The following is a 27,274-nucleotide window of genomic DNA, read 5'->3' as shown; positions in this document are numbered from 1 at the left end:
TGCTAACGCCGTCAGCTCACGCGTGTTTATTATATTTCAAATAACAGAGGAGCTTGCACAGCATCTCGTACAACAGGGGGTTTAACTGATTAATTTACAGCTTCAAAAGCAGCGGGTGTTCAACTCCATCCTGTTCCCGGGGTTTCTGACAAGCCAGTCCGGGTGCTGCAGATCCAGCGCTCGGAGCTCGTTACCATTTTCTTTATGTAATTTCGAAACTCAGCGCGTGCCTTATATTCGCAGCTAGCTGCTGGGTGTCATGTCTGTGGCTGTATCCTTCAAGACAGCTTCAAATACCAACGTCTCACTTTGCCACCAAGTCCACCCACTGTTTTTAAGCGGTTGCATCAAATTTAGGAGCAGTTTTAAGTTCACAGTGCAGTTCCCTGCATCTCCTAGGGTTGACGCGGCTTTTTGAGAGCCACACGCGCGGCTCCATCACGCTCGGCTCGTGGGCAGTCGGGGCCTTGTTCAGGTAGCCTGTGTGATACACAGGCACGTAATATGTATGTGATATATAGGCAAGTAGATCAAAGGGGGAGACGGGTGATACCTCTGGGGCCTCAAGTGCAGAGGCTGATGTACTGGAAAGGTTTATTTATGTTCTCCCGCCTTGAGGATTTGCCAACAAGCACGTATTGGCAAGAAGCAGGTCCAAGCTTAACTACATCTTCTACCCCAGTTCCCCTTTAACAAGTAAAAATAAATATATTTCTGCTTCAGAATTAAGAGGAGTGATATTCTTCTCCCCTATTGCTTTCCAAATGAAGCTCCTGAAAGCCCTTTTTGAAGCTTCCTGGTTGCATTTCCAGACCTGCTCCCCCTCTGTGCTCTGGAGAAATGGATTAAACGAGCCCTTTGAAGTGCTGCTGCCTGTGAGCTGCTCCGGGGCGAGCTCGGCTCAGCTTTTTGTCCTGTCCTGGAAGGAGGACAGCAACCACCACCCGCCTTCCGATTTCCCTCTCATCCCATAGATGCCGAGGGGCAACAGGAGCCAGCGCACACAGCCCCAGGTGAGACACGGCGCTCTCCCATGACAGCCCTCGCCGCCCACCGTGCACCCACCTCCCTCCAAAAGCGATGCCCTGCTCGAGAGCAAGCCCCTCGCAACCCGTGCGAGCTCTCTCCCTCCTGCCGCATCCCCATCCTCTGCCCGGCACATCTGCCCGGCACATCTGCAAACCACGCCGTCCGCCCTGGTGCCCTGCGGTGCTGCACGGCCGAGCGACCGCCTGCAGTAACGCTGCCCGGGGGACCGACCCTACCTTACTCACAGGCCAACAGACCCTTGGACTTGGTGTCACCAGATCCGCAAAGTCTTGCGAAAACTCCCAGGACTGAAGCTCACGCACGCGGGCAAAACGCTGTCACGGGGGCGAACGCTGCGCCACGCGCATGACAGCACGGGGAGCGTCACAGCCAAGGCAGGCTAAGCCACCGGCGTCCCCTGCCAGCACATTAAAGGCCTAAAAGCTGTCAGGCATGGCACAACAGGCAAGTTTTAATATTGAGAATATTCATCTCCAGCCATTTCTAGTTAATGGAACAAAGCAAACTGTTGAGAAAAATGGGAACATTACAGTAAAAACAACAACAAATTAAACTCTAATGCAATTAGAGAGCAATTAGGGATCTATCCTCTGGGAGCATTTTGGAACTCTGGGTCTTTCTCAAAATCTGATCTCTCTGCAACTTTATTTCTTTCTAATTAATAAATGAAGAAGCGAATGGCGTGGCTCCCCCTCCGGTCCCCTGCAAAATGCCATCTCCCTGCTCCGCAGGAGCAGAAGGTGGTGGCAGGTAGAAGCGTTCACACCTCCGAGCTGAGGAGAAATGCAGCTGTCAGCAGAACGAGGCGCAAAAGCAGAGGGAACAGAAATCACCGCCTGCGTCTGTTGCAAGGTGACCAGAAGCACAAAGACCCAAACGCTCTCGTGCAAGAGCCAGGCTGAACGGGCACGAGCAGACAGCGAAGCACAAGCAACCCTGGGAAAACTCTTTTGTTTTCCTATACACAGCTCCCACAAAAGCCACAGCCCAGAAAAACACGTATGACTTCTTAAACTTACCCGCGTATATGCCTATAGATTAAGGACCCACTTAACTAAATTGCTCAAATACGCTGCAGGAAAGAGCAGGATGCCGTTTGGGCATCGGTCTCTGCTGCATCCTGGCCAGGGCACAAGGAGCCTCCGGCAGCCCACGGTGGCACGGGTGCCTCACGACCTGCACGCTGCCCGGGCTCGCCTCTCCGCCACCCCAGCGAGTCTGGAAACGAGCATTTGGCACGTCCTTCCCTGGAAGGCAGGGGACATTGAACGCGGTGCCAACAAAGCGCCCAATAAATTGCGGGAGAATTGAAACAAAGGGGTAAAGCTGCACCGTCCCACTAAGCCAGCGCCTCTCCCAGTCTCATCCACAAGCTGCCTGAAGGTCACAGCTGCAAAACCAATACAGCAAAGCCTGGCTCTGTCAAACCCTCCTTCAGTGGATGCAAACACAGTAAATGCTCTCTGCAGAGGAGAAGCTGGCATGGTGTGGAGGAAAGCCTTCCCCCTCGTTTCCTGAAGCTGCTGCTATTCCTGGGGGCTGCCCCGTCTGCACTACGTAACTCCAGAACTCTTCAGCAAGGGCTGGTTTTCACACTTCGTAAGGAATAATAAAGCTTCCATATGTCCTGCTACCTGCTCGGCAGCCGTCGGGGAGATGACTCCCTCGGCGTTCAGGGGAGGAGGGCATCTGTGCAATGGAGGGAGGTGGGAGCCTTGACCTTCATCCATCTCTGTACCCAAATCCACCCTCGGGAACACCAGCGGCCCCATTTTGGCCTAGAAATTGGCCCAGTTCTGATCTCTCAAACCAGTTCTGGATCTCAAGTCACACCTCCTTCCTTGGGAGCTTAACCCAGATAAAGCGAGACGCCCAGATCTGACAGCGCCCAGGCCACCCGCTGCCCCAGCCTTGCCTGGCCTGGCCGTCCCAGACCCTACAGCAATTTCCGAGGGGCTTCTGGAAGCCCTCTCAACTCTGAGGAACACCTTGCAATGAAAAAGGGTCTGATTAGAGACTCACAGGTCTGAAAGAGATGCTGACTTTTGGTCAAAAGTTGCTTCTTGCAAAGGAATAATTCTCAAAAAATCCCCACTATTATTGTCTATATTTGATCACTGACGTGGGGGCGCGGGGCTGCGTGTGGGTGGGTTTGGGGATTTTTTTCCCCTCCCCTGGCCATCAGCATTCCCGGGTAAATCTCCGAGCACGAAGAGGGGGAGTTAGGTGGTGCAGTGCCATACACCCAGCCGTAAAGCCACCCAGAGAAAGCCGGGCCGCTCACCGGGAGTAAGGTGCTAAGTCAGCAAGGACCAACTGGCTGCGCCAATTCCTTTGCAAACTGGGAGCAGCAAACAAACCAGATCCAGGCAAAACATCTCCATACGCAGACAGCCCTTTTTCAAGAAGGGTTAGTCAGCAATGCTGTGAAGAGCTGGGGAGGGCTCTCAGGGCTATCCCACGTGCTCTATAGCACACCTGGGAAAAGTGGAAACGCAGCAGCACTCCTCCTCCTCTGGGCTTTTCAGGACCGGAGGGTAAAGCAGGGCAGAAAAGCCCGAGGGAGGAAGGCTGGGTGCAGGAGGGAAGTTAAGACAGTGCAACTCAGAGCCAAGGGAAGCGACTTCTGAAACGTGCACATCCAAATCGGCTCAGTGCACACACAGAAATGTGGTGCAAACTGCTACGAAGGGACAAGGATTAATTATTTGGAGTGACTCAGAAGGGACTAAGAATGATCAAATAAAATCAGTTGGAGGGTTGGGGTGGAAATCAATTTGAATTTTGGAACAGTCCCACCCCAGGACATGGTCAGAAGGCAGGATCCTCCCCAGGGAAAGGGATGTAGGAGGCGCTGGAGCAGATGCAGGGGGCACTGGGATTAGGAGGTTTATAATCGACAGGTCTACGCTGTTCTGGGAGTAATAAAAGATTCCTGCCCTCCTGTTTCTGATAAAATCAGAGGGAAAGACCCATTTTTACTCTAGAAAGCTCCTGTGCTGCCCCTCCCTCCTGTCCCTTCCTACAGTAGATGAGTCACTGTCTAGCAACCTTTATCAAAATACCTCTTACAAAATTGTTTATCGAGTCCCTGCCATTGCCTGCCCCACAGCACAGCGCAAGGAGAAGTGGCAGGAGATGCTCCAGGTCACCGTCCCTTTCCTGTGGAACGACGAGAGCCCCAAGCTGAAACCTTTCCGTCCAGCGTCCCCCCCGCTCCCGCAGCATCCCCCCGCTCCGCCGGGCTCACCTCTTACATTCCACAGCCCGTTGTTTTGTGTTTTGCAGATGGATTGCACGTGCTCATGCAAGAGCCAACAGCACAAACTCATGCAGAACATGCAAGCTGGTGATTTTTAACTGTCTCCTTAAGGCTTTGCAAACCTTGTTCTTCACCCAGTACTGCACGCTAAGGTCACTCCTACATCAGAGGAGGGCAAAAGGAGCGCGCGGCTGCCCAAAGGGCAGCAATCGGAGCATGTTTAACATCAGGAACCGAGGCGGCACTGCCCAGGTCTTGTATTGCTCATCAATGGATACGGATCGCCAGCAATTCAGGTGGCTCAGGGGTCAGTTACTAGAGATCTTTCATGCAGCCCAGGGCAGCTGTCACCTCGCTCGTGCTGCGTAAGGGACAGGTTTTGCTTTGGCTCTCAGACCGACCTACGGACGACTCCAGCGCAACACACGGGGCCAGCCAGCCCCACAGAGATGCAAAGACTGATCCTGCTTTGCCAGCGACAAGCGGCTGTACGGGCTGGCAGCTGCCTTCCCCTTGGGTGCTGCAGTGAGTCGGGTCAGGGCTGTCCCCAGGGACGGCAGTCCCAGCTCCCCGTGCTCAGCTGCCTTCCTGGAAATGTGCTTTTGCTCTCTAAGCAGCGCTGACTTGGGAAGTTCTCCAAACTTCCCAAACAACAGAGAGAATAAGCTTGTTTTCCTGCATCTGCAGACATCCACGCTGGCATCCCGCAGCCCTAGGAGCTCCCGTTCCCACGCTGGACTGTGGGGACACCTGCACCGAGTCCGTTCAGTAAAAGCACCCCGAATTTCCACTGACCGTCCTTCACAGGGGCTGCCGCACCGAGAGGCCTGCCCGGCTGCGGGCACCGCTCACAGGTGGATGCTGCCTTCAGTAAAAACTCCACTGGGAAAATATTCCCACACCTGCCACGGGGCTGGACCACGGGCACAGCGTACGCTGGGCATCTCCGACCTCCCGCTGCGGGCCTGGGGGTGTCGCAGCCAGCGCAGACACCGGCTCCCCCACGCAGGTCGGCCCCCCAAAACCCCAGGCTCCCCATCCGCAGCAGCGCTCGCGTTACCCAAACCGCTCGGCAACCGATCCCAGCGAGCGTACGGAGATCATCACCTCCCGCTGACTCTCCCACAGACGCTGTCGTTAAAGCGGCTCTGATTTCCCAGTAAACTTTCCTCCAACTCTAATCAACGGACTCGAGCGACGAGCCCGGCTCAAGCCGGCAGGGATGGATCGGTACCTTTGTGCCGCCGGCTGGGCTTGTCGCGCCGGGGGACAGCGGAGCTGCTCCCGCGATGCTGCCAGGGAAAGGCTCCCGCTTGGAGCTGCGAGCACGGTTCTCCTCCCCCCCCCCCCTCCCCTCCCCCGACCGGCTCTTCCAGCAGCCCAGGCCAAGTGTGCTGGGAAAGCGCTGGGCGATTCTCCGCCGCCGCTCCAGCTCCACCCCTAGCAGCAGCGATTGGCTCCCGCCGTGCTCTGCAAGGCTGCACCGGGCCCGGTAGCCTCCCTCCGCATCCAGCTCCCGCTGGCACCAACAGCTTCCCCAGGCCGGATTCCCACGGCCCGAGGCAGGCCCTGGGTCTTGGGGAGGCTCGGCAGGGCAGGGGAAGGCAAAACCGCCCCACGCAGCCTCCACCGACGCACCTGAGCGAGATCTTCCTCGCTGCGAAAATAGAAGGATGCGCAAATCTGATGGGCAGGGCAGAGGCTGTGAAGGCTATCGCAGGCTCCGGGAGGGGGAACGGTATTTACTTTCAGGTTCATGCTTTTGCAGATGACGCACTTATTTTAATACCCTGGATTTACGGAGCGAGCACGCCTGGCGCTGCAGGCGCCCGATCGAGGGACAGCGGGAGGCAAGCCCCCCGCGCGGGGACGAAGGGCAGGAACAGCTTTCTCAAAGCAGCGGCCTGAAGAGAGCAGATACCAAAGGGAACGGGACGGGTTCGTCTTCAGCCAAAGGGCAGTCACGGCCTCCCCTAGACAGGGCTGGTGGGATGCAGAAGCCAATGAACAAGTGCCCAAGGCCAGGGCAGAGCAGAGGAGGGCAAAGCAACGAACAGGGGAAGGAGAAATTGGGGGGATGCAGATCCTCGCAAACCGTAGGCGATGAGGAGACAATACCTAATACACCACCACGCGCACGTGCCCAGGAGCCTGTAATGCACAGCCAGGCTTAAACCAAACCAATCTCCCCACTCTGAAATCCAGTAACAGCTGAATCTAAAAAGAGATAACTTTCCTTATTTTTTGCCCACAACATCCTCCAGGCAAAGCCACTTCAGAGTTCAGACCGAAAGTCCGGAAAACCAGGGTGTAGAGAGGCACAATCCCATTCACCTTCCCTCTGCCAACCCAACGCTTTAGGGGCAGTGTCATCTCCTTTCGGCTTACAATGAAATAAGGAGGGTGAGGACCGGCTTGGTGCCGCAGAGAGAGTTTCTGTCCCAGCTTTGCTGAATTGGCAGGCACCTCGTTTACCAGCACACGAGCCTTAGTACTTGCAGGTTAGGTAAGAAACGGGGACGTGATGGAGCAGAGAGAGGTTGTGCTCCAGGCCTTGCGAGGTGACGTTTCCAGCCCGTGATGCACACGCAAACAACAAGGAGAAAGGCAGTTAATGTGGCTGTGCTTCCCCTCCCTCTGTTCCCATAACGTCACTCAGCAGGGTTGAGGGTGCTGGGTCTCTTGCAGGGGAGGGGAGATGCCTCGAAGATCTTTGCAGCTCAAAGCAATAGGGGGTTACACCCTGGAGGAACTGGGGGATACTCACCTCGCATACCGAGATGTGGAAAGGCGCCTTTATGGGTAAAGCCGAGCACGCTTCATTCCCCTTCTGAACATTTGGCTAATCAAAGCCATTACTGACCTCCCCCTTTTCTCACGAAAGAGCTCTGCTGTCTAGGTATCACTTTCGCCACAGCCTGATAAAAATGTTGTATCTTAAGTATTACGCTTTATTGGAAGCGTACGCTGCGTACATAACAGAGTAATAGTAAAATCGGGCTGGTACCCTGGGTGAGAGGTCTCCAGGCACTTACAGGTCAGTTAGAGCTAAGGGAGCGGGGTTGTCTGGAGTACCTTTAAGAAGTGAGTCTGTTTAGCTTCATTTGTTTCTATTAAATCTACTTTGCAGACAGACAGGCTCAGGGATTTTGTTTGTGCAAGGCAGCTGGCAGAGCCCCGCTGCCACACTTTTGCTACCGGGTATCTGGAGCCCGGTGGTGAAACGGACTTTAAAATCACCCTCTATCACACAAACGTTAGAAAGAAAAGACTTCACCAGCAATTTTTCCATTTCCAGCTTAATCTGCTTGACAGCAGTTTTACAAACTATCTGAGCTGTGATGCTTCATGATCCTGCTTGGCTCTTTAGCTGTAAAAAAATAACTGCTAAGGAACATTTAAGCCATACATCTAAGCCTCCAAAATTGACACAAACTCCTTAGAGCTGCCACCTGGAGCCTCAGATACTTCAGTGCTAAGAAGGGCACATCAGAAAATATTTGCAATGATGCAGCTGCCATCCAGCGAAGAGAGATTTCTTAAATCTCTTCCTCACCTTTTTTTTTTTTTTAGGATTATATAATTCCCAGGAGCATCCCATGCTCCCTTGTAAGGGCAGCATCAGCACAAGAAATGTTGGAAATAACTCACAAATTAATAAATCCTGTAAAATTTTTCAAGGTGCACCCCTCTAAGCACCTAGCACGCTCACCCCATCTGTGGCAGAGCACCAGCTGCCTTTCTTCACCTTCACCTGCGGCCCCCTGACCCAGTGGGCATTTCGGGATGCTGCCCGTTCCCCAGCCACCAGAAAGGGACACGAGGGCGTTCACGCACCGTTGCCGGAAGAAGCTCTGCGCCACCAGCTTCGGGGGCACTCGGCTGCCTTGACGATACGGCTGTGACCGCCCCATCACCCCAAAAACAGGCAGCTGGGAAAACCCAGGCCAGTCCAGAGACAGAGCTCTGCACACTCAGCAGAGAAATAAATGGAGATAGCCAAAGCCCGGAGCAGCAGGCTGCACGGCTCCCTGCCGCCCGGAGGAAGCACGCCTGCCGTGCGGAGGCTGCTCTTACCACACGGGAACCGAGAGCCTTTCCTCTCCCTGGGGCTGCAAAGCCCCAAATGCTCCCCGAGAGCCTGGCAGCATCCCCGGCGCAGCACGCCACAGCTCTGGGGAGACCACACGAGGCTCTCCCGACAAAAACGCCTTTGAGCGGAACTCTCTTTTGCAGAAAATAATGAGGAGTAATTCTTTATTGCCCTCCTTTGTGCCAAAGAAAAAGGCTGCCCCATGGCTCTCCCCGATAGACTTGGGCAGCTTTGGCTTTGAACAAAGTGCAGCACTGGAAAATTCAGCTTTTGCTCCAGCCCAGCATCCTGCCAGGGCTCAGGAATGTGTTTACTGGCCCTGAGCTGGGCTAACTTTGGAGCAACCTGAAACGCATCAAAACACAGAGCTGTAAAGCAGCAGCTGTGATTGATTAATCACAGTAGTGAAGCTGAAAGGTTTGATCATTTTCAAAGGCATTTTAACATCTTATTCTCCAACGAATGAGAGGTTACCGCAGCCACGGAACAAAGCAGAGCACAAACTGGAGCCGTTTCCTCCGGGGAAAGGCTCTGGACAGGCTGCGCTGCCTTGGACGGTGCCTATGGGAAGCAGGAGATCAGGACAGAGGAGTGAGGTCAACAAGCTGCCGCCGGCTGGGAAGGAAACGGTCTGACTGACATCCCGGGATGGGTTCTCGAGATGTTCACGTGCCACCTGCACGGATATACCTCTCGCCAGCACGCACAGCCTGATTCTGCACAGGCTGCAAGCCCTCAGCGGCTGTTTACACATGCTAAACCCGAGGGCTCCAGCATTTCATGAGCCTCCAAGGGCATTTTGCCCTCCTGGAGTAGCCCGGCGAGGCCAGGTCCAGCCCATTTCCGTCGGTGGGCACGGTCTGGGAGACCTCTTTGCTCTCACACCTCATCACCGCACGTCCCTGCTGCCAGAGAGCTGCCCGGGAGCAGAGCACGCACAGCCCCTGCTAGAAATCCCAACCTGCAAAGGGCAGCAGTTACGCCGTGCCTCGAGAGGGAGGCACAAACCTTCCTTTGCTTGCAGGTAGATGCCGACAGCCCTGCAGCTGAGTGAATAATTGAATTTCCCATCCAACCTCCTCACCCAGAGGAAGCTTGTCCTTCCTCTCACATATGTAACAGCTATGAAATACTTCACATTCTTTGTGTTTTTATGGGAACACTACATTTTTCCCTTCCAAAAAGAAAAAATCCATTTCTCTCTAATTTGACTCTGGTGGGCAGTCACAGTGATTAATTTGCCTCTTTCACCAGCCCTGCTTCCTCCCAAAGGCCGAGCTAAGCGCTGTCCATAGCGAGCACGTTGGCGCAGAAATCATCACCCCACAGGGCCTTTCAGCAAAACATTTTTCAACCGCCAATTAAATACAGAACTGTTATCTGGTCAGCAATTAATTGGCGTAAACCTCAGGATGCGCAGCGAGCCAAGCCCCCCCCCCCCCCCCCCCCCCCCCCGCCGCGGCGCTGCGAAAGGAACAGCCCCCCGCACAGCACGCAGCACCGCACGGCTCCAGCTGCAACGGGGAGCCCCCAACCGCGGGGCAGCAAACAGAGCGTCGTACCCTCCGAATCAGGGTTCTGCTCTGCACAGACAGCAGCAAGGACAACTAAATACCCCTGCCCTGGTACCCAGAGGCTTTGAGCTTGCATCCTTCCGTTCACCTCTGCGCTGGCAACAGGAACGCCTTTTTCCAGGTGGATTCCTCTCCACATCAGCGCACTCAGGATACAAGAACCAGTCACTCAACTCTTGAATGTTCTCGCTTGCTTAGGCACGTCAAACGTGGTCATGCAGGTCCAGCCTAAAGTATGCTTAACGAACACTCGGCGTTGGCGTGGCATTTCATGCTTCCAGACTGGTGTAATTCCCCGGAGTCCTGCGGCAACCTTTGCAGTGCTGATGCAGGCTAAAGACATGGACAACACAAACGCAAAAGCCCCAGAGGGGAGAGGTACGGCCTCGAGGAGTCAGGATAAACCCCGCACCCTCCACCTTGCCCCTCACCAGAGGGGACGAGCCCCTCGCCCTTCCGAACGCCTCCCAACGGATCTCGCTCAGGGGACAAGGGGCAGCCCCCACGCAGGACGGGACGGGGGGTGACCCCAAAGCCCAGCGCCACGAGGCATGCTGCCTTCTGCGCCGACACGAGCACGCCTAAGCTGGCGGGCTGGGCACCCGGGATGCTCTGCCAAAAAACGGAAACCTGATTTTCCCCCAACAAAACGCCCGAGTCTGACTGTCTGCTACTAATCTACTGCTTTGCTGTGACATCCGGTTCCTGAGGCGCTACATAGCTCAGTGAATAATTATAAAAATCTCCAGAAATAAACAAGATTTTTGTCCCAGCTGTAAGCACAGCTCCACGTTGCTTTGCTGCCCAGGAGAACAAACCATTGCTTTGGTTCTCCTTTGTGCTAAGGCTACACGTTAGCACTATGGAAAATGTGGGAGCGTAACTTGTGGCACGATGCGGCCAGAGGATAAATGAAAACCAGGCCCCGCAGAACTAAAGCTCAGTTTACCCCTCCTTTCCCCAAAGGAGGGGGGGGAAAAAAAAAAAAAAAAAAAAAAAAGAGAAACCCGCTGTCTTTAAAGCCATTTTCTTAATTAGCAGTCACCACACAGGTCAAGGGGCACGGCAAAGGCACTGGGTGGAAGGGAAATAAAGTAAAATTAGTAGCCGGGTTTTTCCCCAGGCGCAGGCAGGCCCAGCTCCTGTGCGCATTCACAGCTCGGTGCCCGCGCATCAGAACACGCCAAAGCACACCGCAAATTCTGCCCAAGCGCATCATAACCAGGACTAGCTAGGTGTAGGTCACCTTGTCAGGCAGAGGGGAGATTGCGGGAAGTAGCTGCATTCTGCACTTTAAGAATCCGCTTTCTGTCTCTTTCTAGTAAAATAATTGACGTGTGGCGAAAGCCACGCTGTCCAGGGACAGCAAAGGGCATCCTTCCTGGCCTTCCCCTGAAACGCCACTAATCCGATGTCAGCCTGTGGATTCAGAGTCAATTCTGGAGAGAGGATAGATGATGCTCTACTGTGCAATGCAGCAACATCTGCTGTTCCTCTCGGCGCTTGCTATTTCCCTTCCCTCCCTTGGGCTACACTGCGCTATCCACATTCCATTTTCTGAGCTAGCAGGCACGGGGGAGCGAAGAGGAGAGGAAACCGTAGGCAAAGGCACAGTCACCTGCGCGCTGTTTACGAGACATCCTTGCAGCAAACTCTGCCTGAACTGGGACCTCATTGCCAATGAGACGAGCAAAGCTGCTGGCGCTCCCCCTCCCTGCTGCGCCACCGGCACAGGAGGCTGCAGGCAGGTGAAAGCCTCCGGCTCTGCTGCCGCTCCTCTCCCAAACCTAATTCCCATTTCCGATTAAAGCGGAGATGGCAGATTGATGCGGAACACAGAGCAGCAGCCGCTCAGCGTCTCTGGAGAAAGGAGACGTTGGCTTGAGCGAAGGTTCGTAGCGGAGTTCACAAAGGCATTTCAGTCCTCTCCCTGAGGATGGGAAGGCTCGGTCCACTAATCTCAGAGGCTAAAATAATTTTACGCTTTCTTCTGAGAAATCCTCACAGCAAAGTCTGGAAGATGCAGCGAGCCCAGACAGAAACGCAGCGCGAGGCCGTTCTCTTAGCAAGGCCGGTGTGTAAAGCTACAGTCGGGGAAAACGTTACCCTAATCGTGCTGCCCCATTGTCCATCTCCTTCAGCAGCAGAGGATCTGCCTCGGGAGATAACGCTATTTGGCACGACGGTAAGAGGCTCGGGCTCCGAGACCAGCACGCCCAGGACACTCTCAGGACAATCCTCTGCAGTTCCCATCAGAAAGGGCTGTGCCCGCACCGGATGCTTTACGCTTGCCCCACACAAGGCTCCTTCTGCTCTGCCCTGCCTCCAGTGCCGCTCCCCAGCCGCTCCCCAGTTTTTGCCCAGCAGACCAGCGCTGCCGCAGCCCGGGGTCTCGGCCGGCTGCCCACCCTCCCCGCAGCCAGCAGCCCTCCTTGGACCCGGGCAGCCCCTATTCCTTCGAGACGGTAACAGCTCCGAGCCTCTTCTGAGGCATGACGCTCTTTAGACTTCTCCTCTCCTGACATTCAACAGTGAAATTAGAGCGGGCAGCAGCAGGTTTGTTGCAAAACAAAGTTTGCTAAGTGTGTTTAAAGTACTACGTGCTTCTTCATTGAGGTTTGCGGGCCCTTCTGCCACCTCGTGCTGCTTGAAACAACCTGAACTAGTGGCTGACCCCGGCTCCGTCACACTGTTAAACATGTCTGCGGGATGTCCCTAGATAGGTTACTTTGATTTTTCTTAGCTCATCCTCAACTGCAGTTTTTAATCCTCCGGATAACAAAAGGCTGAACTGTAGCCGCCTTCCAGGATCTCAGACTCTGGCAGAGCATCTTTAGCTCTGTGCATAAGAATTGCATCACCCAGGGAGCTTAAACAAAGAGCCCCAGGCAGTCCCAGCCTGAAACACTGGGAACAATGCCATCGTTCACAGATAGGGGAAGATGTTTGGAAATGCAATTTCCGAGGTCACCTTTTATCATCCAGGCAAACCATGGGCACAGAGTAGAGCCTGAGCTCCGCTTTTGTCAGCCAAAGCCAGCACTGGGGACTTCCCTCAATTACAAAACAGCGGTGGCCACATTTTCAACAGGTCCTTTCCCACCTCCCCGGTGCACACCCCAGCAGCTGAACCCCAGACGAGGCAGAGGGAAGCCAGCTGCACACCAGGACTCTTTGCAAGGCATTTCAGTCCTCTCCCTGAGGATGGGAGGGCTCGGTCCACTAATCTCAGAGGCTAAAATAATTTTACGCTTTCTTCTGAGAAATCCTCACAGCAAAGCCTGGAAGATGCAGCGAGCCCGGACAGAAACATATTTCCCCTGTGGTTACCCCGACGCCTGACTGCCAGCACACAGACATGCAATTTGCGCCTCGCTAGGCAAAACCCAGTGAAGTGTTTCACTTGACAACAGGAGCATTTCTCTGAACGCCGCCACCTCAACTGACCCCAGCACAACATCGCAGGGTCCCCCAGCGCTCGCCAACACCCGCTCCTGCAGCTGCCTGCAACACTCCACTTCCCAGCAACCGCTACCTCTACGCCAGTTCTGCGGGCTCCTCGTGCGCTATTTAACATCCAGCGGTCCTTCCTTGCACCCTCTCCTTGCTGCTTCATACCGTTTGGAGTTTCTCCCACCCTTTTACAGCAGACTAGCACAAGAGCTGCCCTTGTGCAGGGAGCCATCAGCGGGCAGCCGAGGTTTGGCACAGAGGGAAAAGCCCCGGCGCTGGGAGACAGCCTGGAGATGGACCCCCTCGAGCGGAAAGCCTGGCGGAAAGATTGGCTCTTGCACAGGGAAAACGTGGACCTCAGCCCAGGCTGAGCTGCATCTCGGAAGCTTGTAAATAATGGCCTTGCTTGGCCCGTAGCTCACTAAGCATTGCTAACACCCCAGTTTTTCCTCTGGCTTAGAGACACAGGGACCAATCTCTCTGCCCACACCACTAGCATTAATCTAGAGTTAGAGAGTGATAACACACAGAGCAGAACAGATACAGCTGTCTCAGGAGTCCCTGAGTGGGAAGAGAAGTGAGTAACAAACCCTTACCTGCCAAAGCATCCTGAAATCTCCCTGATGGCTGAGACCAGACGTAAGGAGACGGTGGGTGGAAGCTGGGCACAAGCTCCCAGCCCCAGACACGAGCACAGACATAGCAGCGCGCTCCCTGCTCTGCTTTCCCCTGCCCTCCACTGCAGCAGCAGCAGCAGCACCACCAGCACAAGGAGCAGCTGGGGCTGGGCAGAATCAGTGGCTATCAGTGGTCTGCCAGGACAGCCCACACTGAGGGGAGATGCAGACCAGCTGGGCAGGCACCCACAGGAGCCTTCCTCCCCAGAAAGCCCAGCAGACAGCACACCTGTGCAATCCTGAGCACCCAGGAGAGGGAAAACTGGGTGTTCATTGCTTAAATGGACCCCAGTTACCCTGTAACTGGTCGCCCTATGTGGGCTGCGGTGCTGCTGGAGGATCGCCCCACAACAGATCGGCAGAGCTGGCTCAGCAGGGAGATGGGGCAACCTTGTTAGGAAGGGAGCACGTCGCAACACGGGAGCTCTGCCCACGCATCCTTCTGCGCAAAACCTGACATCGGCTCCGCGTGCACTGCACCGCTGCAAAGGCCCCTTCTCTCACCGGATTATCAGTACCGGTGTTTTCCCGACACCGAACAAGGCTTGCCTGGACCTCCGTTGCCGAGGCACGGCACATTCGGCTTGCTTTACAAGCAGCCACACAAACACTTGCTCCATTATCCTCCCCAGGCAGTCTCAAGCATCTCCCAGGTTTGCGTTCTGTGTATCAGGTGCTAAGGGTGCTCGCTGCTGTGGAACGCTATCTAAACGCTCTCCAGCTCCGTGGACAAGAGACGAACACACATCAGCAATCAGCCAGCCCAGTCCCAAGGCGTAAGTATTAACAACAGGCTGTCAGATATTGTTTGTCACTGCTAATTTATCAGAAGGGCCATTTGGATTGCTTTCAGAGCCTTTCCCTGGGGACACTGGGGAGAAGGAGAGCCGAGTCGATTTGTTACTGTTCCTTGACTGGGACCTGCTCCAGCCCTGTGCTCTGCCTTGGCTGCTGGGGGGTCAGGACAGGACTCCCACCAGGACCCCAAAGCCTCGGATGGTGACAGCCTACGGGGGATGTCCAAAGCGATCCCCTGTGGTAAGTCCCAAGGGCGATACCTTGGTCAGAGTGGACAGCTTGCATCTGTCTGCATATGGCCAGAAAGGGAATTTCCCTCCCAGAAGCAAATTACTTTCTCCCATTTGGGCCCCACAATGCATATGGCACCACGAATAATATCCATACCCACCCTGGCCTAATATGCAGGGTACTGTTCGCCTGCCTTGCTATAAATAGTTTCTAGCACTGCTGAGCAAGGATTAATGACTTTTCTAATTATACCACCATCAGTTGGTGACAGGGGAATGACACTGTGCAGACGTCTGAGCCCACTCACCCAGTTTGCATGGCTGGATTGCTCGGTGCAGAACATACCTATACGGCATTTCACAATTCCAAGGAATAACTCTCCATTTTCGGAACGGTTGATGGCTGTGGAAAAAAACAAATGTTTTCTCCTGAGGACATGGCAGGTGCATAATTTGCTTGGGAAAATGAATGGAAAACTTAACAGCCAAGGAGCACTTTGTTCAGCAACCGCGGCACTGAAAGTTTCGACCTGCAGGTCCCCGGCGATGTGCCCCAGCTTCCCTGTGCTGCCTGGGCTCCAAGAGCCAGATTTTTCTCTCCGCTGTCCAAGCGCCTAAGCACCACTCAGCAGACTCTGCTGGGCTTCTAAACCAGCATTTCTTTGCAAGAGCTATCGGAAGGGAAGGGATCAGGCAAGTTATTTTGCCCAGTCATTTGGAAACAAGGCAAGTCACTCCTTGCAGCAGAGATCCTGCCCTTTGTCGGGTCTAATTTAAGGCAATAACAAATCTGTCAGTTTTGCAAGGCAATGCGTTAGGTCCTGCAGCTCAGGTTAAAGGAATTGCTGTGGGTTTCGGCTGTCGGCACAGGGAAACGGTCCCTGCAGCCCACGCACCTGGCTCCTGTGGGGCATCGCCCTGCCAGCACCCTCCGGGTGACAGTGCTGGGTCAGAGCAGCCCGATGTGACACCGCCGTGGGTCAGCGCAGCCCCGGAGAGCGGAAAAGGAAAGCGGGCGCAAGGGCAGCCATCCCACAGCCTTGCGCCGCCGCGTTTCTCACGCCTTCCCCGGGGAAGCTGCGACGCGCGGCTGCCGGCCCCGCTGCCGCCGAGAGGGACGTGGCCCCCATCGCCATATGGCAGCTCCCGTCCTCCGGCTCCGAAGCGTCACTTCATTTCTGTTCCACAAACAACCTTGCCAGGGTGGCCCAGAAACCACCGCCGCTATTTTTAGAGGGTTAACAAATACCTCTAGGACAAAATAAGCCACTGGTACACCCCTCCCTTTCAGTCCAACGCTCCAATGGCCACAGCATCAGTCCGGCAGCTGTAAAGATGAAATGCCAGCTGATGAACTCTGTCTCCCCTCACCCACCTGCCCATAGTGAATGAACAGGAGAAAACAACTAACCTTCTATTTGGTTGCCAAGGTTTCTCATTTTTATGTATAACTATGTATATTTATAGTGCCCCTTGCTATCAAAAATGAGCAAAGGGAACAGCAGATAAGACAGCCCGGCAGAATTGTTTCTCAACAGAATGTTTTTCAGTTTTCCGCGAGGCGTCAGCAGCTCTTTAAAGTCTTTTTATTACATTCCGCGTTAGGTGCAAAATCATATTTCAAAGACACTTTAACTTTGAAAACAAAAAATGCAGATTCTGTACTGTGCCACCTGCAAACAGCAGAGGCACGACCCACATTAGAAAGTTCTAACGCGGGGAGGGAGCTTTGCAGACGAGACTGGGCCATTTAAAACACTTTAAAAATAAAAGGTCACGGGGAAATTGCTGTCTTCCTAATTATAGCATGCACTTTAGTGTTACCATGCCACAACTCAGGTTCCTAATTTAAATTGTCATTAAGCCTTGCTGCAGGCCCCATAACTTAATGACTTTTGGTACGATAGCCTGTTCTCCACCGAGGAGATGAAGAGCACATTCGTATCAGACGAGGTGAGGAGAAACACCGCACAGAGCTAAAGAAAATCACAACACATCTCAGGGACTGCCCTCCCTTTTTCACAGGGTCTTACTTGGATGTACCATACCCACATGACAAGCTTTTTTCCTTGTCTGTGCTCACGGCTGCCCCACGGGATGTTGGAAGAGCACGGATGTTCAAGTACGTTACTCCAGCTACACGTCAAGCTTCACGGGGACGGATGGCCTGATCCTGCCCGGCTTCGGGGAGGTGCCGGAGACCGCTCCAAAGAAGCCGGCCGCAGCAGGACAGCAGCGTGGTGGCCTCAGGCACAGACTGTGATTTTCCTTATGCCCCAGGAAAAGGCAACAGACTCCGGGGGAGCCGGATGCTCAACTCACCCACAGCAGATGAGCTCAGCAGAGATCGGTCACCGCCTGCTCCCCGGCTGCCGGACCATCCTCTGCCCATCCCAGGCGCAGGCAAGGTGCCGTGGCAGGCTGCTGCCAGAGCCCCGACGGGCCGGGTGTTCGCAGGCACAACCCACTTGGACACCAGCCCCGTTCCCAGCACAGATGTTAAATAAAACCAGGAAATCTTCCCTTATTTTTTGTTCCTTCCTAATTAGCTTATTAGGCCACAAATTACAAATCAAGTCTTCTCGTCTCCATTCCTTCCAGCATACTGTTATCAATTTCTGAATTTTCTGGGGATTGACTTTTACCTTTTTTTTTTTTTTTAAAGTAGGAAAAGCTTTAACAGCCGCAAGCAATTAGTGAAATGAATAAAGAAGCAGCTTGTATGTCCAGATTGGTTATGCCGTAAAGAAGCACCATCCTAATTGGACCGGAATGGAAACTTTTGACTGCTGCACCTGATACTGCAAAACAGGAGATGTGCAAAATTCAGAAGCAATTTCTCACCAGCATCACGATGCTCTCAGCATAAATCATTTTACACGTTATTATCCGGGCAGAGGACACGCAAAGAGCTGCTTCTAGCATTTTGACTTATTCTTTTTTAAAAAAATGCAGTATTCTGGGACAAATTCATCTGGCCGAGATTCTCTCAAGAGCCGCAATTACAAATAATAATAAAAAAAGGAATTAAAAAGGCCCCAAGCTGAGGCGAGAAGGACTTCAGAGGTCCCAGAGCAGGAGGAGGACCCCGTGGCAGCATCCCTCGCCTCCCAGGCGGGGCAGAGCTGCACCACCAGCACCCACAGCTGCGGGGGGCACAGCTCAGCACCGCCACGCCCGGGACACGCGTGGGGGGGGGGGGGGACGGGGCGGTCCCTGCGCGATGTACGTTTCCGAGACAAACGCGCCACCCCGCGGCGCGCCCGGGCCGGTTTGGGGTGAAAAACCCCCTGATTTCCCGCAACCCGGCGGGGTAGGGTCGGTGCTGGGCACCGCGGGTAGCAGGTGCTGGGTGGAGGGTCCTGAGCCACCCTCCCCGGGGGCCGCGGCACCCTCCCGGCAGCGGGGGGAGCGGGTCCAGCCCGGAGCTCCGGCCGCCTTGCAGAGCCCGGTGCCTTTGGGGAGGAAAGGGCTGCCCGCACCCCGAAAGGGAGATGGAGCCATGGGAAAGTCTCCGCTGCAGCTTCCCATGGGATGGGGAGCGGGGGGAAGCGGGGTGGGGGGGGGGAAGCGGGATGCCTTCACCCTCCAGACCTCCACCAACTCCCACAAGGAGTGGCTTCGAAAATAGGAAACGGCCTCTGCAGCAAGGCTGGCATCAGCCTCAGGTGGCTTCCTGACGCCCAGGTACGGTCCTGCAAGATGATGCCCCAAACCGATCAAAGTTACAAACCCAGCTTCCAGTCTCTCTGCTTAAGCCCTTAAAGGAATCTCTCCAGCGGGATTGGTGAGAGTCAGGGGTGCTGGCCGGAGGTGTGAGCACCAACGGCCCAGCCGCACGAGGGATCCGAGTCAAAAGCTGCGGTGTAATTCAGGGCAAACCACATTTGACTGCTCGTATGCTTTCCTGCTGCTAAATAATTCCTCCTGCTACATGCCTTAAATAGGGAAAATTGCATTTTGGAGGGTCAAATATAAACCAGAGGAGTTTGGGGCATTCTGCTTTAGTGCAGTTTACCACGTGCATGCTTCCCATTCCCCTAGCAGCATCTGCTCCCGGACAGCCAGCACCCTGCCAGGCTGGGAGAAACATCTCCGAGCTCCAGGATCACTCTCAGTCCCGGTGTACAGCTCCAGCAGCATTCCCGCCTGTTTTTTCTCAGCACAGGTACTGCAGGAGGAGCTCCTCTTATTCATAAAGTAAGGTGAGCTGCAGGGAATTAATTTCAGGCTCCATCCCAAAGCTGAAAGCAGGAGCAGATCAAATTTTGTACCACTCTGGAAGACACAACAGTGCTTTTCTGAGGCTGAACTGGAGAAATTTTAATATCTGCAGGCAAACAATGAACCTCGTTCATATTTTATGTGCTGCTCTCTGTCTTCCCTTTAATTCAGTCGTGTAATTGCAGACAATTTGGTTTCTAGACTGTAATCTGATATTTGCACAAAAGTGATACAAGTATCCTGCCATTAAGTCCCTTTTATTTTGAGGAAACAGTTCAGGTATTATGAGATGCTCATCAAGGAGCAGGAACCTCTGGGTTCCCAGCCAGAGCTAAGCTATTCTGCCTGAAGGAGCAAGGACCTTGTTCAGATGCGGAAAGGCATCTGTGTACCTGCCTGGATAAGTAGAGGATGCCCTTCTCCTTTCCCGAAGTATCTCAACCTACACCAAACACGCGCAGCGGGAGCCAGAAGAGCCGTACGAGGGTGCTTAGGAGAAGTCCCAGGTAAGACAGGATGACTATGGACAAGAGAGAAGGTGTAATCACGGAGAACGGGGAGCCTCAGTGATCAGATGTGGCTTGGGAAACACAGGGATTTTGGATGTGACTCAAGTTCTCAGTTGGACCAATCTGTCTGCTCCTGCTCTATATCCGTTATCAGACTTACTATTTCATCACTGACTGGAACAGAAGGACCACTGAAGAAGAACAGGGTGGAAAAAAATGAAACTGGGTTTCAGTTCTCTCATTGTACGGCCTTCTCAATCCTGCAGATTTTTCTGAGAAGGCAAGCACCAGTCTCACAAGAGTGAAAAAGTATTTCGAGCACAGAGGTCAGCGGAAACAATGCAAATCTTTACAGGCATAAACAGAACAAGCAAATCCATAGCCCATGCTGCGCTGGGACTTGCACAGCCGTTCTGTCAAGGAGAGAAACAATAGCTTATAACTTGCCAGCACAGTACGAATTCCAGACTGCCACCTGGGAACAGTCACTGTGCCGCCGACTGTAAACAGCTACAGAGCGAGGCTTATCTGCGGAAAACTATCACCAGCCATCTGGGAGAACAAGCACAACGCATCGCTTCTTACTGCGTGACGGAAGGAGCAAAGATAGCGTCCGTTTTCAGTTGGCTTGTTCTTCAGTCGTCTCCAGTCATATGTTCCAGGTTGCAGGAACTTTACTGGGACAAATTGAGAATTCCTCCTCGGCTAAAGCGAGGAGGGTGTGCTTTGTGTTGGGGTAACACCTTGTGTACTTACCGCTGCCATCCTTATCTCAGCGGACACCCCTATCCAAGTAAACGAGGCATGGTTTCACTGTCCTAGCTAAGCACAGAAATGCCCTTGGCCTGGGGACCTCGCGTGTTATATAGACACGTCAAAGGGCGTGCAAAAGATGCGTTCACAACAAGATTTGGCGCTGGCTCCACGTGGGACAGGAAGGAAGCACTTAGCAGAAATGGAGTTAAGCACAGGTCCTGCTTACACCCAAGATAAAGGGCAGAGCCACCATCGAAGGGTTAGAGGTGATGCTGCGTTGTGCTTTCAGGCACGAGACAATCCTGCCCCAAAACATTCACTATCTGGTGACCTTAACCGAGCCCTGACTCACAGCATTGCCACACCAGCTTTGTGTAGGATGTGCTCGTTGGGGCCTTTGTGAGCTGCAGGAAAGCTGCAGGCACATGCCCCGGCCGTTGCTGCTATCAAGAAAAGCATGCTACCTCCTCCTCCAGCCCTTCCTGTTGCTTGACCCCGATTTTACCACCAGTTGGAAGTCAGTCCGTCATCCCAGCCTTGCAGGGTGGGGTTTTCATGCCTCAGCATAAAGGTGATAAATAGGATTCTGTGCAGGGCACGTTGGGTTTGGTTATTGATGATGCACGTTCCAGCTTTGGGAAGTCCTCGGAAGCCTGGTGTTCGTATTTCAGCTGAGATTTATATCCAGGAGAACAATGCTCTGTGATAGGAGGGCTTTGCTCTCCCAGCCACGCCAGTAATTCTCAGCAGTTTTTTCCTGAGCTCTTTTCTGGCTCCCCACTTTGACTCATTGTCTATTGTTGTACATCTGTCAAGCATAACAAGGAAAGCTGTGTACAACGCCTCGTCCACTGCAAGGGAGTTTCTTTATGCACTGAAATTTCAGTGCTCTGCTCTCTTAACCCCTACGGTGCCAGGCACGTGCATCGGAAAATTGTGGTGAGACCTGAAGCAGGGCAAGTAGACATTTCTTTGCTTCCTTTCCACAGTCCTCACTTAAAGGTAAAATCCCTTAAAAGGCGTTAATGTGCTCGTACACCACAATACTAGCTTAACCAGAACAACGTGACAGAGCATAGTGCATCTACAGGGACAGATTCCCACGGGCGTCCCTCTGAGCAGACACCTCTCTCTGGTCCGATCCCGTACCCTGAACTCACCGAACACAGCATCTGCTGCGTCTTGCCACACCTTTTACTAATCCCAGCCAGAGCTTGCTTTGACATTTGATTAAACACTGACTTGCTCCCATAGTTTTAGAAACAAGCTAGGGACCTCAGTGGATTTATTAGTATAATTTACAGGCACGGTTCATATAATTATCATAGCAGACTTCTCACATGATCGTTTCTTTGTACCTCTCAGAAAAAGCTTGTCACTATTTCCAGGCAGTTCCCTTTACTATACATGCTATCAATCCTTAACTGCGTTTTTTCCCCCCTGCCCTGCACTTTCGGTCCTCTCTGGGAAGGACCGCGCGGCACGAGCTGTACAGCCTTCGGCTTCAACAGTGACTGGCTTCAGCGAGGCTTTCCCAGCGCAGCCTCCCCGGGAACAGGGCTCAGTGCTGGTGCTGTACCTTTGGGACGCTCTGTCTCTGGGTTTGCTTCAGAAATGAGTCTCTTACAGGGGTGTCAGGGCCCTGTTGAGCTCTACAGAGGGCTTGTGGGCTCAGCCTGTGCAGGCAAACCGGGCTCTTTCCGCTGTGGTATAGGGAAACTGCAGTACGGAAAGAGCCTTGGCATTCCTCTCCTTCCACGGGCAGTTCTTTCCCATGCTCATGTAACAAATCCAAAATTAAGCTGGAATAACCAAGGCCCAGTCCCACAGGACCATCCTTCCTCTTTAGCTAGTCCACCTCTCAATCACTTTGTTCATACAAGGTTTTATACGGCGAGCTGGTAACTGCACCATCTCCCAGCAGCACTCCGGGAGATGCTCGTCCCGTACCCGTGTTTGCTGACAACTGCCAAGCATAATTTCACCGCTGCTGACTTTTCTCCCGCTTGCATCATGAGAATTAGGAGCCACCTCCTCCCCAACGCACGCTGGGTTCCCAGACCTTGCCTGCAGCCAACGAGGCTCCCACCAAACCCAGATCCCGTTGCGAGGATCCCATCCCCAAAAGATGGGGATCTGGTTACTTGTCTGCAGAGAGGTGATGCTAGACTTAGAGCCCAAAGCATTTATCTGGCCGTGAAAGGGTCTGACAAACATTGCAGCTCCACAAACCAGAAGTGTGTTTCCAGGCCTTTCTGAAGATACTGTATTTCAATAGCTGAAAATAGGGTTAGTCAGTATTTTCTCCTGCAGAAACATGCCGGCTGTAACGTAGCTGCTGACGTTAGTGCGTGGAAGGTGACTGTCCTTCAGAGAGCAATTTGTCTCCCATCTTTGCACAGAATCAATCTGAAATTTGTCCAGAGCATTTGCCTTGTCACAAACGATGCTCCAAAACCAATTGCTTCTCCTTTTCAAAGTGCTCGTTTCCTTCTCCCATTTACCTTGTCGAAAAGAAACCAGAAGTTCAGCCATGATAGCTCTTGTTTATGTTGTGCGTTCAGAGGGTTTTTTTTCTCTTCCACAGTCCAGCTCTATGCCCTGCTTGTGCTGCCCAAAAGGGTGGGAACCTTTTGTGGCTCAAAAAGAAAAGTTTTCCAGGACCCCAGTCTGCAAGGAGACCCAGTAACTGCTTGCCAAGGAAACATCAGCTGCTGTTCAGAGGGCAGAGCGCAGGAGAGCGGGTTTTTGACAGGTTTCCCACTGCAGAGAGTTCCCTCAAGTCAGCCCCAGGCTCAGCCTGGGGTTTAACCGCCGTGTCCCCAGGCCCCTGCAAGTCACCGCAATGCCAGGGAGGAGCTGGTGCCATCAGCTGCTCTGGCTCAGCAGGAGCCGGCGCGGGGGGGATCTGTCTCATCTGTAATAAGCAGATTTCAAGGAGGAAATTACGCGCAAGCAGTAAGACTTCAACGCCGAGTGAAACCCTAACAGACGTTAACGAGAGCCACGACAAGAGCCAAGCTATTTCAAACCAAGCCAACGCCGCCTTCCAAAGGGCACAGCTGGTTTTCCTCATCCAGGCAGGGTCCTTAATTTCAACCACTTAAGACAAGGAGGTACAAACCGATCACCAGCAATACTTCAGCAGCCAGGACACCTTTACCATCCCTGTGGCGGATGCTACCGGAGCAGAGTCCCAGCGCAGCGCGCGGCGTCCCCAGCGCTGCACCGGCAGCACAGCTAACAGCAGCGGGAGCCCACGCTATCTTTCCTAATGACGGACCGCAACACGGTTTAATTATTCCAATGCTGAGCCCGTTTTACAGCAAGCAAAAGGGATCCAGGAAAATATTTCCCTGTTAGTAAATGATTGGGAGAAGCTGGCTGTAAACATAGCGCTTGGAATTCAAACAAGATGAAGCCGATTTTACCTGTCATGATAAATTGTCAGCCTCAGCCTGCACGTTCTGGCCGGGGGGGGAGCAGACACCTGGCATGCTGTTTGGGCCACACAACCCCGTTAATTCTCTGAAGGAGGGGAGAGACTGCAGCCCTCTGCTATTTGGAAAGAATAACAGGCAGACAAATCACAGAGCTTTTCTTAATGCTGCCATGATATACAAATAAGAGGCTTAAGTGTAATTATAGGTTGTATAATCAGCGTGAATAAAGAAATATGTAGTAATTGATGCCATATTTTATAAATATCCTAACTGTTTAAGAAACTGAAAATGTTTTCAAAAGAAAGACTTGAGCATAATGATTATAAAGCCCTTTAATGTGAGTGAGCTGCTTTCTGAAGCCAGTTTTAGATTCAGTCTCATGAACATAAATAGAGTTAATTGCCCTTCTGTGCGAGCTGGATGTTAGCACATTCCAGCAGAGTGTGCATTTTCCAAAGTGCCAATTCCAACACATTCCACCCCGTGCAATTTCTGCCTTTTTATGCGCAGCACATAAAACGCACGCACATCTGGGCAAGGGTAAAGTTAAGTGCTTATAGTAGTGAGCCTTGGAAACGGATTGAGACATCAACTGCTTGCCCATATGTTATTTGGATATTCAAGTGCAAATGTGGCTTTTCTGAATTCACCCCACAAGGGAGAGGACATTGATGTGCAAATCAGGGCAGTGGGGAGAAGGGATGCGGGGTGGCTCGGAGGGTGCAAATGGTTCCTTCCCTCTTCCTTTTTGAAAATAAGCAGCTGCACCATAGGGGCAGAGCAGGGGAAGGATGCTCGCTGGTGAAAAGAGGGAATCCTTTACCAGCTGAGCAACTCCCCAGGGCGGCGTGCCTGCAGGTGCAGGATGCTGACACTGCCAGGAGAGGATGCTCAGGGAAAACTGCCAGGTGTATGCTCTGCCTTTTCCCTGGTGCATCCTCCTGCCCCGAGCGGGCAGCAGGACACCTTCTGGCATGGGCTGCACCCAGCCATCCCGTCAGTCCCCTCTGCCAGGCCAGTTCTGCACGGAGCTGCCAGTCCCACTCTGATCCCATCCAGGCCACGGTAATATCGGTGAGGGACATTCCTCCCCTCAGGCCATGCACAGTCTCAAGCACAAAGCTCATTTTCTCTTTCTGACTCACACACCGAGTTATCCATGAAAAATGCAAATGAAAATACAACACAAGTCTATCAAGAGACCTCGCAGAAACAAAGTGTTTCCATCTTCAAAAGCAAATACCACCTCAGATCTGGTCCTGCAGGACGAAAATAGGGGATACTTTGAAAGTAATGCTAAAAATAATAAAAACGCCCCGATTTGGAGATGGCTCCGGGGCACAACACAATGTGCATTCACAACTGCCAAATCGCAGCTGCGGAGGAGTTTGTGCAGATGACCCGTTGCCGAGGGCTGCCTCCGAGCACGGCGCTCCCCGGGGTTTTGGGTTTCTGCCCTTAATGAGCTGGTGATGAGTGACCCCTCCCTCGGCCCTCCTTCACTCCTGGGCCTTCTCCCAGGAGTCAGGCAGAACAATTTTAGATCCAATTTCCTCTTAGAGATTTTCTGAAGACTGGGGGTGAAGCGCACTGCTGAGCAAGCACAAGTCCTGGCTCCGCGCCGCAGCCTCGTCGCCTTATCCAAGCGTCTGTCACCGCGCGGGACGGCCGCGCACAGCGGTGCCGTGGCATTTCTGCCCCCCGCTTCCAATCCCGACCCCACCGCCAGCCCAGGGCCTCGCAAAGATCGTGTTTTCCCAGGGCTCAGGGCTGTAACGTCAGGCTCTTTAGCGCAGAGCGGGGACGGCCACCACCACCGTGCTCGCTGCAGGGCAGGGTGCAGAGGGAAAGGCTCTTACAGCCCTGCACCTCCACGGCCGCTCCGCTCCCGGCCAGCAAACTGCCTGCAGCGTGACGGAGACGGGACAACGCGCCGGGGACTGGCTCTGCCGACGGCCTGCAAACAGAAGAGACCGGGGAAGCTCGCAGGGCGGCAGCGTGGCAAACGGGACGTGCTGTCCTCCGCTCGCCTTGCTTCGGTCCACCTCTGCTTCCTCGCAGCCCCGTTTCAGCCCAAGGCTTCCACCGCCGTAACTGCCAGACCCACTACAACCTGCTGCAATTCCCTTCGCTCTCGCGAATGAGTTATTCTGGCGTTCAGGCACCTCCCTCCCAATCAACATCGCATCTCCCTCGCACGCTCTGCCACAGTCAGGGACGTGCTGAAAACAGCCTTGTGCCCACTAATTGCTTTGGCATGTGGGCAGTGGGAAAACAGCCAGGCTCCGCGTTGAATTAAACCATTACTCCTCTCTCCTTGGAATCATTCTCCTGTCTGTGCCTTCACAATAGCCTTTCTAGCAACGCACGAAGGATTCATTGCTGCATGGTATATCCCAAGTGCGATGTCTGGTGTTCATCAAAACACCAGAGCACTTTTCTCAGGCCTTTTTAAACAGACACAAACACAGTCGGCCTTTTCCTTGGCCTGCAAAAGCCTGCAATGCCCGTTGGCAGGCTGCTGAACCCGCACCACCCCTTCTGCTCCCTTCGGTTTGCATAGTCCACGAGAAGCTCTGACCTCTGACACCTGTAAATACAGGAGGCTGCATCTGGACAGCAAGGCCGTGACAGCCTCCAGAAAGCCCTCCAAAACTAAACAATAGGAATGCATCCCATCCCAAAAGGTGACGGGTCTTCTAGAGACACATTGGTCCTTCTGCCCACGGGAGCCAAGTCAGTAACTCTAGTGCTGGAGGCACATCGGGAGCCTCAGGGAGCCTCAAGTCTCCATCCACCTCTTGACTCTACTGCCAAGGAGGATGCTTTGCCGGTGCCTGGGGCTGCAGTGGGACTCGGGCTAAAGGAAGACAAAGTGAGCGCCTACCTCCACGGCCACCAGACTACCCAGTGCTGCTACTGAGAGCTCACCATGGGCCAGTAACCCAGACTTGGTTTGGGGGGACACCCTACAGAGTGTAGCAGCCTACACTGAGCCACAATGCCATAACTGGGCAGCTAAAACAACCCCCAAACGGGCCAGCACCAGCTGCTACCACTTGACCGTGATGTAAATACACATTAAAAGTCTATGCTACGAAATGATGCTGCAGCAGAGCTGAAACGCAAAGATGCAGCACGCTCTCCAGCTAGGTCACACTCTGTGGATAGCCAGGCTCTTCTGGACCTGAACAAGGGTTTGTGT

At 53.5% G+C, this 27,274-nt stretch overlaps 2 protein-coding genes across 4 annotated transcripts in view; one reads left to right on the top strand and one right to left on the bottom strand.

The window, feature by feature from the left end:
• Positions 1–20,677, bottom strand: part of ZMAT4 (zinc finger matrin-type 4) — a 179,750-nt gene extending 159,073 nt beyond the window's left edge. For 2 of the 3 annotated variants that reach the window (XR_012832616.1, XM_075736822.1), the window contains exon 1: positions 20,627–20,677. Coding sequence is in view for 1 of the 3 variants with exons in the window: in XM_075736822.1 (XP_075592937.1) it covers positions 20,627–20,635 (9 nt within the window). In the remaining 2 variants the exon portion in view is untranslated. Of the gene's footprint in view, positions 1–5,546; positions 5,753–20,626 lie in introns of those variants that run through there. The other variant, XM_075736823.1, reaches the window with a different exon arrangement.
• GOLGA7 (golgin A7) overlaps positions 1–27,274 on the top strand; it is a 128,285-nt gene that overhangs the window by 20,496 nt on the left and 80,515 nt on the right. The gene's annotated exons all lie outside the window — the stretch shown is intronic.

The sequence above is a fragment of the Balearica regulorum genome, chromosome 27, assembly GCF_011004875.1.
Source record: "Balearica regulorum gibbericeps isolate bBalReg1 chromosome 27, bBalReg1.pri, whole genome shotgun sequence".
NCBI lineage: Eukaryota > Metazoa > Chordata > Aves > Gruiformes > Gruidae > Balearica > Balearica regulorum.
This window is presented reverse-complemented; position numbering and strand designations above follow the sequence as displayed.